We start from the raw sequence: 13,512 nt of genomic DNA on the forward strand, positions 1-13,512 counted from the left end.
TATAATAAGTGTGATCTGCCAAAAAATGTGCCTACCAGAAATATTGATTTTAGACCCCATAAAATATATACCGATCGACTCAGAATCACCTCCTGAGTCGATCTAGCGCTTGATGTCCGTCCGTCTGTCCATGTATTTGTTGTTCACAGGATTCCGGTCGCAATTATTAACCGGTTATGATGAAATTTGGTACAGGGAGTTTTTTGGGCACAAGGACGAACGCTATTGAATTTGGAAGAAATCGGATCAAATTTAGATATAGCTCCCATATATATGTATTTCGGCAAATGGGGTCACGCTGTGCTTTTTTCAAACGGATCGTCGCCAAATTTGGCAAAAGGTAATATTTTTCATCGCCCTTCAAGTCTGCAAAATTTCATCCAAATCGGTTCAGATTTAGATATAGCTCTCATATATATGTATCGCCCGATTTTCCCAGATTTAGCTATAGCTCCCATATATATGTACCGCCCGATTTTTCTAAATTTGGCCATAAAACCCTTATTTATCAACCGATCTTACTCAAAGTTGGCTAGATCCAGTCCACTATAGTACTAACGGTATGTGCAAAATTTCATCGAAATCGTTTCAGATGTAGATATAGCTCCCATGTATGTATCGCCCGATTTTGAAAAATTCGCCCCTAATAACCATATTTTTGACCGTAGAGGCCTCATTTCTTCACTGATCTTTCTCAAATTTTGCACAAGGTAACCTTTTGTGGTATTAATTAAACCCGCAAAATATTATGCAAATTGGTTCAGATTATATAATTATATAATATAGTATAATTTTCTCGAAGAGGAGCGGAGCGGAGCGTGGAGCGGAGCGATTTTTTTTCTCGGAGCGGAGCGTTTTTCTTTTCTCCGGAGCGGGAGCGGAGCGAAGCGAAGCGAAAAAAATGGACCGCTCCGGATCCCTGGCTATGTTCGGTTTTCAACCAAAACACTAAATTAAAAGTGTAAACATACATATGAAAACTATTATATCTATAAAGTCTTGTCAAATTATTGTTGGAAAAGATCCAAGGGAACGCGAAACATTTTTAAATTATTTGAAAAAAAAAAGTAACCGAAAACATACCTTTAGTTGCTAAATCCACAATTATGAACCAATTTCCATGGGCCTAGGTTAGGTTAGGTTAGGTGGCAGCCCGATATATCAGGCTCACTTAGACTATTCAGTCCATTGTGATACCACATTGGTGGCCCTAAAAACCAGGGGTTTACTTTGATGTGCTTCAAACTTTGCACAAAGAGAACATTTGATCGTATCGTCAAGTATGCCAGATTTGGTTGAGATCGTTTTAGATAGCCTCCATATGAGAGTACATTTAGTGAAAGAAACTTTCACCATAGGTGGTTAGGTTTAATTCAAAATTTTGGCAACGGTCAAAATTTCGTCTAAATATCATCTGTATATCGTTGGAAAGGCATTTGAGAGGACTGTCGGAGAAATTTAAATACCACATACATGCAACTCTACCATGAGTTAAGAAAACACGGACGGTAGGAAAAAGGACCGGGCATTTGTAATTGAGGCTACGTCCGCGCTATTTAGAACCAGTGAAAGATGATATGTGTACATATGAGGTATACCAACCACCTCTTGAAGGATTGGATGATTCATATGCCTAGAAACATGGAATTCTTCACCACCTGTGACCGATGTGATCGAAGTGTGTCGATAACAACTGAATAATCCCTAACCTAACCTACCCATATCCAATGCCGCTGCAATCATTTGTCCTTTGAAGAATTTTGTCTTGTATTTCGATAATTTTGATAAAAAAAAAAAAACTATTCTATTATTTAAATTCAAAAATTTATTTAATTTTTTTTATATCAATTTAAGCATATTAAGCCTTCCAGTTGGACCAGGTCTTGATTTCATTCCACAAGTTGGTACCAGGACACTCAGTGGCACTGACTTGACGATGTCCGTACATAGTATAGCCAGAAACGATTTGACCACGAGATACGGCAGCAGCCAACAATTCCTTAGCGGCAGTAATTTGAGCTGCGTTAGGCTTATCGTTGTTGTAGTTACCCATGAAAGAGATGCCGATGGACAAGGAGTTGTAACCAGATGCATGGACACCCACAACGTTCCAACCACGTCCTTCATAAACAAGGCCATCACCACCGATTAAGAAATTGTAGCCGATATCATCCCATCCTTGGGTGTTTTGGTGATAATTTTGAATGTTCTTCATTTGGGTAATGCAAGCGGCCTTGGTGCTGCAATAGGCTCCGGCAGTGTGATGGATAATAACATAGGATTTTCCATTAGCCAATGTGGCCTTAGTACCTCTATAGGCAGCTGCTACCCATTCCGATCTAGAGACGATGGTGAGACCGAAAGCAACATCGGCACAGAATAGAACGACCAAAAGACCAAGGAATAACTTGAAAGCCATAGTTGAAAATTTAAAACAGATGTTAATTGTGCTGCTTCTCTGGGTTTATACACAAAATCGTTATCATCACTCAATGGGAATTATCAACATGTTTTGTTTGTAGCCAATCATATATGCCGAGCACTACCGTGATAATATTGATTTAAAAATCATTACGATATACAATGGGATAGTTCTAGCGGTTGCTATTTTTGACATGTTTCGCCTCTCTGTTTTTAACTTCAGTCGTCAGTGCCGCAAATTTAGGATAGAGCTAAAAATAGTGGTCAAAATATTTTGACAATATAATTTTTTTTTAATGGAAAATCTCTACCATATTAATAGTAGAAAAACAAGTATATACAGTAATCCCCCGATTTACGTCGTGATTGGTTCTGGAATTTGACGACGTAAATCGAAACGACGTAAACCGAATTAAAAATTGCTCATATAAAACAAGTAAGTAAAGTAGAAAGTCGGGCGGGGTCGACTATATCATACTCTAAACCACCCCTACTGAAGTAGTAAATATAAGCATTTGTGGGGTACATTGAGATAGGTATGGGAGATAAACCGCAGTTGCATATTTAAGAAAATTAAGGGGTACATGTTTATGGGTGCTTTGTCTCAATCTGACTATATCTCATAGTCAGTTTTGTCAGGGAAAATGTTTGGTTTACCCTACAAGGACAAAAAAGTTCCCTACTATCCCATACATTCCCAAACAATTTTCCCTACAATATTTTCGTTAAATTTAAACAAATTTTACAAAATAAAAATGGTTCTAAGTACTTTATTATCTTAAAACACGAAAATGCAACGTATATAACCTAGATAATAAATTTGTATTACCACCACGGTTGCCACAGTTGGTAGAATTCGACCAAAAATAGAAATTTTATTTGTTAAATCTCTATAGAAATAAAATTTTGGAAAAAGTTTCTATAAACAATTTTTTTGAGATTCCATAGAAATTTTGAGGAAATTTTTTATAGAAATAGTATTTTGAAAAAATTTCTATAGAAATACAATTTTGACAAAATTTTCTATAGAAATAAAATATTGACAAAATTTTCAACAGGAATAAAGTTTTGACAAAAATTTCTATAGAAATATTTATTTGGTAGATTTGTGGTAATTTGTGATAATCTTTAAATTTTGTTAGATTTTTTTTTGGCACGAGTGGTGATGTGTGGTAACATTGTTAAAGATCAAGCCTTGCGGGCCTCTAATTTCCTCCTCTAGAGCCACCAAAATGTAAAAATTATTACAAAATGTCCCTACATTGTGGCCCTACGTCCCTACAAGACGCTATATATTAGAAAAAACCTACATATACTCCTAGCAACACTGGCTGTAGTTAATATTGCACCTACGAAAATCGCTCAATTAGTGTGGGGGATAAATCCAAATTTGTAAAAATCGAGCAATATTCTTATGTAAGAGCTACAATTATGTATAAATACGATCGCTAGTACATCAAAATTTGAAATTTTAGTAACATTGGTTAATAAATAAGAGTATTATGGCCAAATTTGGGAAAATCGAGCGATGCATATATATGGAAGCTTTATGTAAATCTGAACCAATTTGCATAATAGTTTGCGGATATAATTAATACCACAAAAGGTTACCTTGTGCAAAATTTGAGTAAGATCAGTTAAGAAATGAGGCCTCTATGGTCAAACATAAGGTTATAGTGGCGAATTTTTCAAAATCGGGTGATACATATATGGGAGCTATATCTACATCTGAACCGATTTCGATGAAATTTTGCACATATAGCTAGTACTATAGAGGACTGGATTTAGCCAACTTTGAGTAAGATCGGATAATAAATAAGGGTTCTATGGCCAAATTTGGGAAAATCGGGCTATACATATATATGGGAGCTATATCTCAATCTGAATCGATTTCAATGAAATTTTGCACACACAGTTAGTGCTACATAAAATTACATTTGGCCAACTTTGAGTACTATCGGTTGATAAATAAGGGATTTATAACCAAATTTAGAAAAATCGGGCGGTACATATATATGGGAGCTATAGCTAAATCTGAACCGATTTCCATGATCTTTGCACATATAGTTAGTGCTATAGAAAATTACATTTAGCCAACTTTGGGTAAGATCGGTTGATAAATAAGGGTTTTCTAAATTTTATAAATTTAGAAAATTGGACGGTACATATATAAGGGAGCTATAGCTAAATCTTAACCGATTTCGATGATTTTTTGCACATCTACTTAGTGCTATAGAAGATTACAGTTAGCCAACTTTGAGTAAGATTGGTTGATAAATAAGGGTTTTGTGGCCAAATTTGGGAAAATCGGGTGATACATATATATGAGAGCTATATCTAAATCTGAACTGATTTCGATGATTTTTTGCACATATAGTTAGTGCTATAGAAGATTATATTTAGCCAACTTTGAGTAAGATCGGTTGATAAATAAAGGTTTTGTGGCCAAATTTGGGAAAATTGGGCGATACATATATATGAGAGCTATATCTAAATCTGAACCGATTTGGATGAAATTTTGCAGACTTGAAGCGCGATGGAAAAGATTACCTTTTGCCAAATTTGGTGACGATCCGTTTGAAAAAACGCGCAACGTGACCCCATTTGTCGAAATCGGGCGATACATACAATGAGTCACAGTGAAAATGGCCCACCAGAGTAAATGTAAATATTTTGAAATTTTATCTCATATTTGGCAAATCAGAGATCCAAATGTTAGTTTTCTCTTAGGCAAATCTAATTAATAACAATATTTGGTGAGTATAAGGTTCAGGTTTCAGCTATAAATTATTGGAATCAGGCATTTAAGAGAAATGTCGGAAATATCATGCCACAGTGAATATGGGACTTCACACTTCGTTTGAGATGCGAAATTTAGTAATAAATCATTTTAAAAACGGCATAATTCAAAGGCGAATTGCAGAAATGGTTCAAGTCCCTCGTGGAACCATTAAAAATATAATTAAAAGGTATACCGATGAAAATCGGATCATTGATAAGCCGAGATCCAGTTCAAAAAAAAACTGTTTTCTGACAGAGATGAACGATGGATAGTAAATAAATGTCGATCTAACCCCAAACTAAGTGCTCCAAATATTCGAGATTTGGTGGCCAAACATCTCCAAGTGAATTGCCATGCAGAAACCATCAAAATAGTTCTCCACAGATCAGTGGGCTAATCACGGCATTCGATATCGAATTCATAATCGTATCGAAAAAATTGTCGATACGAATAAAAGTTTGGATCACGGCATTCGATCGAAATTTGATGCAATTTCTCTAGCATTGGTGTAAGTACATGGGTTTGAAATTGTGTGCACTGTTAGAATTTTGGAGGCTCAATGGACAATTTCGGCTGACGAAGGAGGCGTTCAAATGGAAAATAATTTTTTGGTGGCACGTCAACGTCAATTTTATAGCTTTACAATTGTCTGCCGTCTTAAAACTTTTTGCCAGTGGAAGCATTCATCATTCACTATTCTTACAAGGTGGTCCAGAAGCGTTATGTTGTAACGGAATGGTACGTTAATTGGTTGATCACAATCTCTTGGATATCGATCTAGCATGTGCACTTTATATATGATTCTTTGCCAAGCTAGGATGCTCGCTCCCGAACTCGACTATGACCAATGTTTGTTTAACTTATTGGAGTTGCATTAGTCCTAAATATTCAAAATATGTTCATTATATGCAAATCTACTACAAATTACCAACAATTCGAACTAAAACTAATATATTTTACTATTCCTATATGACGAAAACAATGTAAAAAACAAGTGAAAAATGTTTTACGATTGCAATTTACCAATCGAAAAAATTGTCGATCAAAAAAAAAATCGATATCGACTCCCGTGATCCGAAAAATTTAGATTTCGATCAAAAGTTCTCGATATCGAATGCCGTGATTAGCCCCCAGGATTACATGGACGAATTGCAAGAAAGAAACCGTTCGTAAGTGTTAAGAATAAGAGAGACCGATTACTATTTGCCCATGCGTATACAGCAAAGGAATTTTCGTTTTGGAAAGATGTTCTATTCGTAGATGAGTCGAAATTCAACCTTTTTGGGTCAGATGGTAGAAGAACTGCACCCAAAGCATTTACGGCCAACTGTTAAACACAGCGGAGGGCATGTGATGGTTTTGGGTTCTTGCTCTGCTGCGGGTGTTGGAAATCTCATTTTTATTGAAGGCAACATGGACAAGATGCAATATCTGTCTATTTTGAAAGATAATTTGAAGCAAAGTGCGGAAAAGCTGGGCATTGGTAGCTGATTTCGTTTTTACCAAGACAACGACCCAAAACATACAGCTCATGTTGTAAAAGAGTGGCTGCTTTATAATTGTCCGCGTGTCATAAAAACTCCAGCCCAGTCTCCGGACTTAAATATAATAGAAAATTTGTGGTATAAACTTGAAGTGGAAATTCGAACATATCATATATCCTGCAAGGAAGACTTGAAGAGAGCATTAGTGGAAGAATGCTCTCTTCAAGTCTTCTGCAAAATAGGGTTGTTTTATGGTTCCTGTTTGCACATAAAATGTAGTGCATAAATAATCCCTTTTCGATCAGAAATTACAAAGTTTTCTGAGAGGTGTGAAGAATATGTGCTGTGGTCAGAACAGACATGATTCAATTTTCAAAAATTCGGGCGAGGTGAACTTTCTTTTCTTCTTCGCCCCTCCCCGACCAGATTCAGAAAAATAACGCACCCTACATTCATTTCATAACCTTCCCAACGTTCCAAGTAAATCGATGAAATTTATATTTTTCATCACCTTTACCAACCAGATATTAGAAAAACATCACCCAGAAAAAAGTGACCCCTTCTTTAAGTTAAAATGAACTCATTGTGAAGAATGTTGAACTTCGTATAGCGCCAAAGACATTTTTATTTGTTTGAATGATGTGATTTTCGTAGAAATTAGGTAGAATGCATTCCGTATATTAGTTAACATTTTCCTATATTTATGTACCACTATACTACAGAATGAAAAAATTCAACTGAATTGAATTCATATATGGAATGATTTTATTGAACTTTTTTTCATTCATTTGGACAAATCTTACATATTTGTGGTAAACCTTTTACTTCAAAGTTAGATCTGCTTACCTTCGTTTTTAAATACAATTTTATGTATTTATATAAGCAATTTTTTCTTCAATAAAAGACATGTTTTATTAATATATTAAATATATTTATTTAGAATCAACAGCATCGACTGGCCTTGAAATATTAATTATTATTATTTTTATACCCTCCATCATAGGATGGGGGTATATTAACTTTGTCATTCCGTTTGTAACACATCGAAATATTGCTCTAAGACCCCATAAAGTATATATATTCTGGGTCGTGGTGAAATTCTGAGTCGATCTAAGCATGTCCGTCCGTCCGTCCGTCCGTCTGTTGAAATCACGCTAACTTCCGAACGAAACAAGCTATCGACTTGAAACTTGGCACAAGTAGTTGTTATCGATGTAGGTCGGATGGTATTGAAAATGGGCCATATCGGTCCACTTTTACGTATAGCCCCCATATAAAGGGACCCTCAGATTTGGCTTGTGGAGCCTCTAACAGAAGCATATTTCATCCGATCAGGCTGAAATTTGGTATATGGTGTTGGTATATGGTCTCTAACAACCATGCAAAAATTGGTCCACATCGGTCCATAATTATATATAGCCCCCATATAAACCGATCCCCAGATTTGGCTTGTGGAGCCTCTAAGAGAAGCATATTTCATCCGATCCGGCTGAAATTTGGTACATGGTGTTGGTAGATGGTCTCTAACAATCATGCAAAAATTTGTCCACATCGGTCCATAATTATATATAGCCCCCATATAAACCGATCCCCAGATTTGGCTTGTGGAGCCTCTAAGAGAAGCATATTTCATCCGATCCGGCTGAAATTTGGTACATGGTGTTGGTAGATGGTCTCTAACAATCGTGCAAAAATTGGTCCACATCGGTTCATAATTATATATAGCCCCCATATAAACCGATCCCCAGATTTGGCTTGTGGAGCCTCTAAGAGAAGCATATTTCATCCGATCCGGCTGAAATTTGGTACATGGTGTTGGTAGATGGTCTCTAACAATCATGCAAAAATTGGTGCACATCGGTCCATAATTATATATAGCCCCCATATAAACCGATCCCCAGATTTGGCTTGCGGAGCCTCAAAGAGAAGCAAATTTCATCCGATCCGGCTGAAATTTGGTACATGATGTTGGTATATGGTCTCTAATAACCATGCAAAAATTGGTCCACATCGGTCCATAATTATATATGGACCCCATATAAACCGATCTCCAGATTTGGCTTGCGAAGCCCCAAAGAGAAGCAAATTGCATCCGATCCGGCTGAAATTTGGTACTTGGTATTGTTATATGGTCTCTAATAACCATGCAAAAATTGGTCCACATCGGTTCATAATTATATATAGCCCCCATATAAGCCGATCCCCAGATTTGGCTTGCGAAGTCTCCAAGAGAAGCAAATTTCACCCAATCCGGTTGTAATTTTGAACATGGTGTTAGTATATGATCTTTAACAACCGTGCCAGAATTGGTCCATATCGGTCCATAATTATATATAGCCCCCATATAAAACGTTCTCCAGATTTGACCTCCGGAGCCTCTTGGAGGAGCAAAATTCATCCGATCCGGTTCAAATTAGGAACGTGGTGTTAGTATATGGTCGCTAACAACCATACAACAATTGGTCCAATCACTCAAAAATTGGTCCATATCGGTTCATAACCATGGTTGCCACTAGAGCCAAAATTAATCTACCAAAATTTTATTTATATAGAAAATTTTGTCAAAATTTTATTTCTAGAGAAAATTTTGTTAAAATTTTATTCGGTTCACAATAAAATTTTCATCATTGTCAAAATTTTATTTTTATAGAAAATTTTGTTCAAATTTTATTCGGTTCATAATCATGGTTGCCACTCGAGCCAAAAATAATCTACCAAGATTTTATTTCTATAGAATATTTTGTCAAAAGTCTATTTCTATAAAAAATTTTATTAAAATTTTATTTCTGTAGAAATTTTTATCAAAATTTTCTTTCTATAGAAAATTTTGTCAAAATTTTTATTTCTATAGAAAATTTTGTTAAAATTTTATTTCTGTAGAAAATTTTGTCAAAATTTTATGTCTACTTTGTCAAACTGAATTATATACGTATTGGATCGATCTTTTTGATTTAATATATACCACGTATGGACTTACATACAATTTAGAAGATGGTGTTAGGAGGTTTTAAGATACCTTGCCATCGGCAAGCGTTACCGCAACTTAAGTAATTCGATTGTGGATGGCAGTGTTTAGAAAAAGTTTCTACGCAATCCATGATGGAGGGTACATAAGCTTCGGCCTGGCCGAACTTACGGCCGTATATACTTGTTTCTTCTTGTAGTACCTTTCACTTTGAATAATTTGCTGCCTAGCAATTTCAATACCTACAAATATAAACAAAAAAATCCAAAACCAATTTTTTCACAAAAGGTTAGCGTCACTGAATATTACCTGTTAATTGAAGATTCCAAAATGAAGTTGAATGAAGGGGTTGTTATTCTGTTGGTGTTTTCTTTTTTATAAACCAATTTTCAAAAAACGAACATATTTCTCACTAATTTAAAATAACAAATATTTTCTATATTTTATTTGTTTTTTTTTTATAATATTATTTTACTATATTATTTTTTAACAATCTCTCCGTATACCATAACAACGCGATTCCAACTAAAAAAACAACCCACGCGCAAACATATCGATATCGATATCGACAGGTATCGATTACAGGTAGATAAAAGAAATGTAGGAAATTTTCCTATATTCTAACAAGGTGTTTCCTTAAGTTTTGAAAGGATTGAATACTTCTTAGTACGAATGAACTAAAATATTTTTCTATGCCAAGTGTTATTCGTATGTATGATAAGCTTTCTATAATAAAGGAAGTCAGAATTATCATTTTATAAGAAATCTTACTAAATTTGAGGAAACTTGGTTTTAGTTCGGTTTTTGTTTATTTTTACGAATGCTTTGTTATCAGTGAATAAAATTTTCTTGTTCAGTAGTAAATTCTTATACCCAGCGAAGAAAACAGTATTAGTAAAATTCCATGCCCTATTCTAGTTTATGAACTATTCCTAACTGCTTTCAGTTTAGGATTTTTTACTGAAACAAGTAAATTTTATTATTTCACACAAAATATTAACTGAGTGGAAATAAAATGGCTAAACTAAATTGATGAACATTTTTTCCTTTAGTTTCGAAGACACTTTTTTCTGGGTGATGTAACCTGTATTAATTTAAGCGCATTCTCCCACGTTCGCTGTAAATTTCAGGTAAAGTTTAAATTAAAAAACATTGAAAAATAAAGAAGTGGGTACTACCTTTAACCTTCCCTGAAAATTTGAAGGAAATCGTAAGAGAAGGTCCACCATATTAATTTTATAACCTCCCACCACGCCCCTTGTAAATTTCAAGTAAATCGCAGAAGTTTAGTTAATTTCATAGTTACATATGTACTTTAGGAAAAAGTCGGGCAAAGGGTAGGTTCCCCTCCCCGACCAAATATCGAAGAATAGAGTAGTGTATATTTTTGTAGACGCCACCACCAACCCGACAATTTGAAGCACATCGGAGAAAATTCTACTTTCAAAAAGTAGGTCAATTGGGAGCCCCACGTCCTCCGGAAAATTGATATAGCCCCATATAAACCAAACCCCTGATTTGGGGTCTTGAGCATCTTGACATAGCAATTTTTATCAGATTTGCCTGAAATTGGAAATATGGAGAAGTTTCAGATCCACTGGATAGGTCTTCTGGATATGGAGTGCATCGTTCCATGTTTTGGAATAACCCACATATAGACCGATCGCACGATTTGTCTTCTTGGGCTCCTGGGCACCACAGTTTTTTCCGACTTGCCTGAAATTCGAAATCTAGAGGTATTTTAGGTCCGCAAAGATTTGTGTCGAATTTGGTTTATATCGGTCCGTATTTTGGTAAAGCCACCATATCTCACGTTTTGAATTCTTGGCCATCTTGATACCGCAATTTTTATACGATTGTTTAGGAATTGTAAATCTAGAAGATGTTAGAACCATATGTCAAACTTGGTTTATATCGGAAAGAATTTGATATAATCCTCATATACACCGAATATAACTTCATTAAGGGTTTAGAAGGCGCACTGGCCCAAATTGCATGAAACTAGAAGTAAAATTCTCCCGATTTCATTCCTGATTCTAAAAAAGAATAGATTCAACTAACTTTTTAATTTAAACCAAAAGAAATCATAAAAATTGAGATTTTATACTAACATTTCGGTGATTGAAGTCATTTCAAGTAAAAATTAATTGAATCAATTAATTTCGTAATTGAAGGCAAACAATATTTTTTTTTGAGTGGGCATCTAGAGTTGAGTCTATGTCGCTATGGTCGCTAAGGAGGGTCTTACAATAGACTCTACCATCATAAGCGTAGGAAGGCCTCTGGGGAGGGGGCTTAGACCCCCCAGAAAAATTTTAGCCCCCCCCCAGAATTTGTAAACTTATTTACGATTTTACATTTTTATAAAAATTAAACAAGTATATGCTCGTACAGCGCACAAAGTTTCACCAAAGACTTTCATACACAATCGAATTACTTAAGTTGTGGTAGAAGTCTGATATTTATGAAATAAAGCTGTGGTTGAACTTATGATTTAGTTGAATAAAAAATACTAATTGATATTAAAACTATTCTTTCATAAATTAATATCTTAATAATGCTGCAAAAAAGCGTCGCCAAAAAAGAAGTGAAAATGTTCTGTGGTACAAAATTGGCGGAGAAGCGATGAATGTAAAATAAACTTGTCATAGAACGAATGTCCACCGTTTCAACAACCGTTGCAATGAATTTGCATCACTTCTTAGGGTGTGATCTGAATTCAGTGTTTTGAATGTGAATTAAAAATGTTGTGATATTTTCCCAAATAAATAATTTTTATACTTTTTTATGATTTTTAATGCATTCTAACGCTTGTTTGAAACGTTTTTTTCAAATATTATCGATGTTTCTATAATGGATTTAGCATTTTTGTGGCAAAATTTGAATAATTTGTACCATTTTATTTATTCTTACTCTTTTTTTAAACTATTTGAAAAAAGAAAACAAAAAATTACGCATTAAAATATAAAAAAATTAAGTAAAAAACTTCCTGTGTAGTTAAAATAGTTAACTTCTTTGTGAGGACATTTTTGGAAGTGCTTTTAAAGTTGTGCTTTAGAACAACTCCCAATTTTTTGTTGGGAAAAGTGTGGAACTACCCTACGGGAAATATATCAACCACAGAAATGGTACAGGACTAGTCCCTGGTGTGTATGGACCAGTCCCAGTTCTGATCAAAACGTATGGAAGGGACCGTCCACTTTAACATGGGTTTGTCATTGACGGAGTAAACTTACATTTTAGGACGCGTCTTGGACTCATCCCAAAGGACACGTCCTGGGACAATTTATCAGGAGCAACCCATAAACAGGTCCTCAGGAACCATTCTCGGACAAACTCTTAGAAATCTCTTTCAATTTGGGCTCCTAATCGAACCCGAAATGAAAAAAAAACTTTTGAAATATGTCGAACAAAAGGTTATTCTGATCATTTTATTTCACTAAATGTGAAAATTGCAACTAACTGGAGCACAGGTACCAGTTTTGTGATAGGTCCGTCAGTGGCAATTTGCACCTATTTCTCGTGGGGTACTTTTAGTTGCTTTATTATAAATTGATTGTCGAGTTATTTTGATGTCTATTTTTTATTCAATTTTATGAAATAAAACATTAGTTGAACCTATAAGTTCAGTCTATAAAGTTTTAGCTAGGGGGGCTATAGCCCCCCCTAGGAAAATTGTCTAGCTACGCTAATGTCTACCATAGGATCGGGTAGCACTTATTGAAAAGAGAGATAGTTACCACCTGTGATGTCATAATAAAAGATGTGGTCGAAGTGTGTCTGTAGCAACTGACTAACCCCTAACCTTACCTTAGGAAGAATTTCTTGTACATCTGTGAATTTGAATGATTTTAATAAAA

At 35.1% G+C, this 13,512-nt stretch overlaps 1 protein-coding gene across 1 annotated transcript; it reads right to left on the minus strand.

The window, feature by feature from the left end:
- Positions 1–1,841: 1,841 nt before the first annotated feature.
- LOC142228811 (peptidoglycan-recognition protein SC2-like) lies at positions 1,842–2,672 on the minus strand. Its single transcript, XM_075299332.1, has one exon. It carries the CDS (start codon positions 2,417–2,419, stop codon positions 1,859–1,861), a length of 561 nt encoding a protein of 186 aa, XP_075155447.1. The 5' UTR covers positions 2,420–2,672; the 3' UTR covers positions 1,842–1,858.
- Between the last annotated feature and the right edge of the window lie 10,840 nt (positions 2,673–13,512).

This window comes from Haematobia irritans, chromosome 3 (assembly GCF_050003625.1).
Source record: "Haematobia irritans isolate KBUSLIRL chromosome 3, ASM5000362v1, whole genome shotgun sequence".
NCBI classification, from domain to species: Eukaryota; Metazoa; Arthropoda; class Insecta; order Diptera; family Muscidae; genus Haematobia; species Haematobia irritans.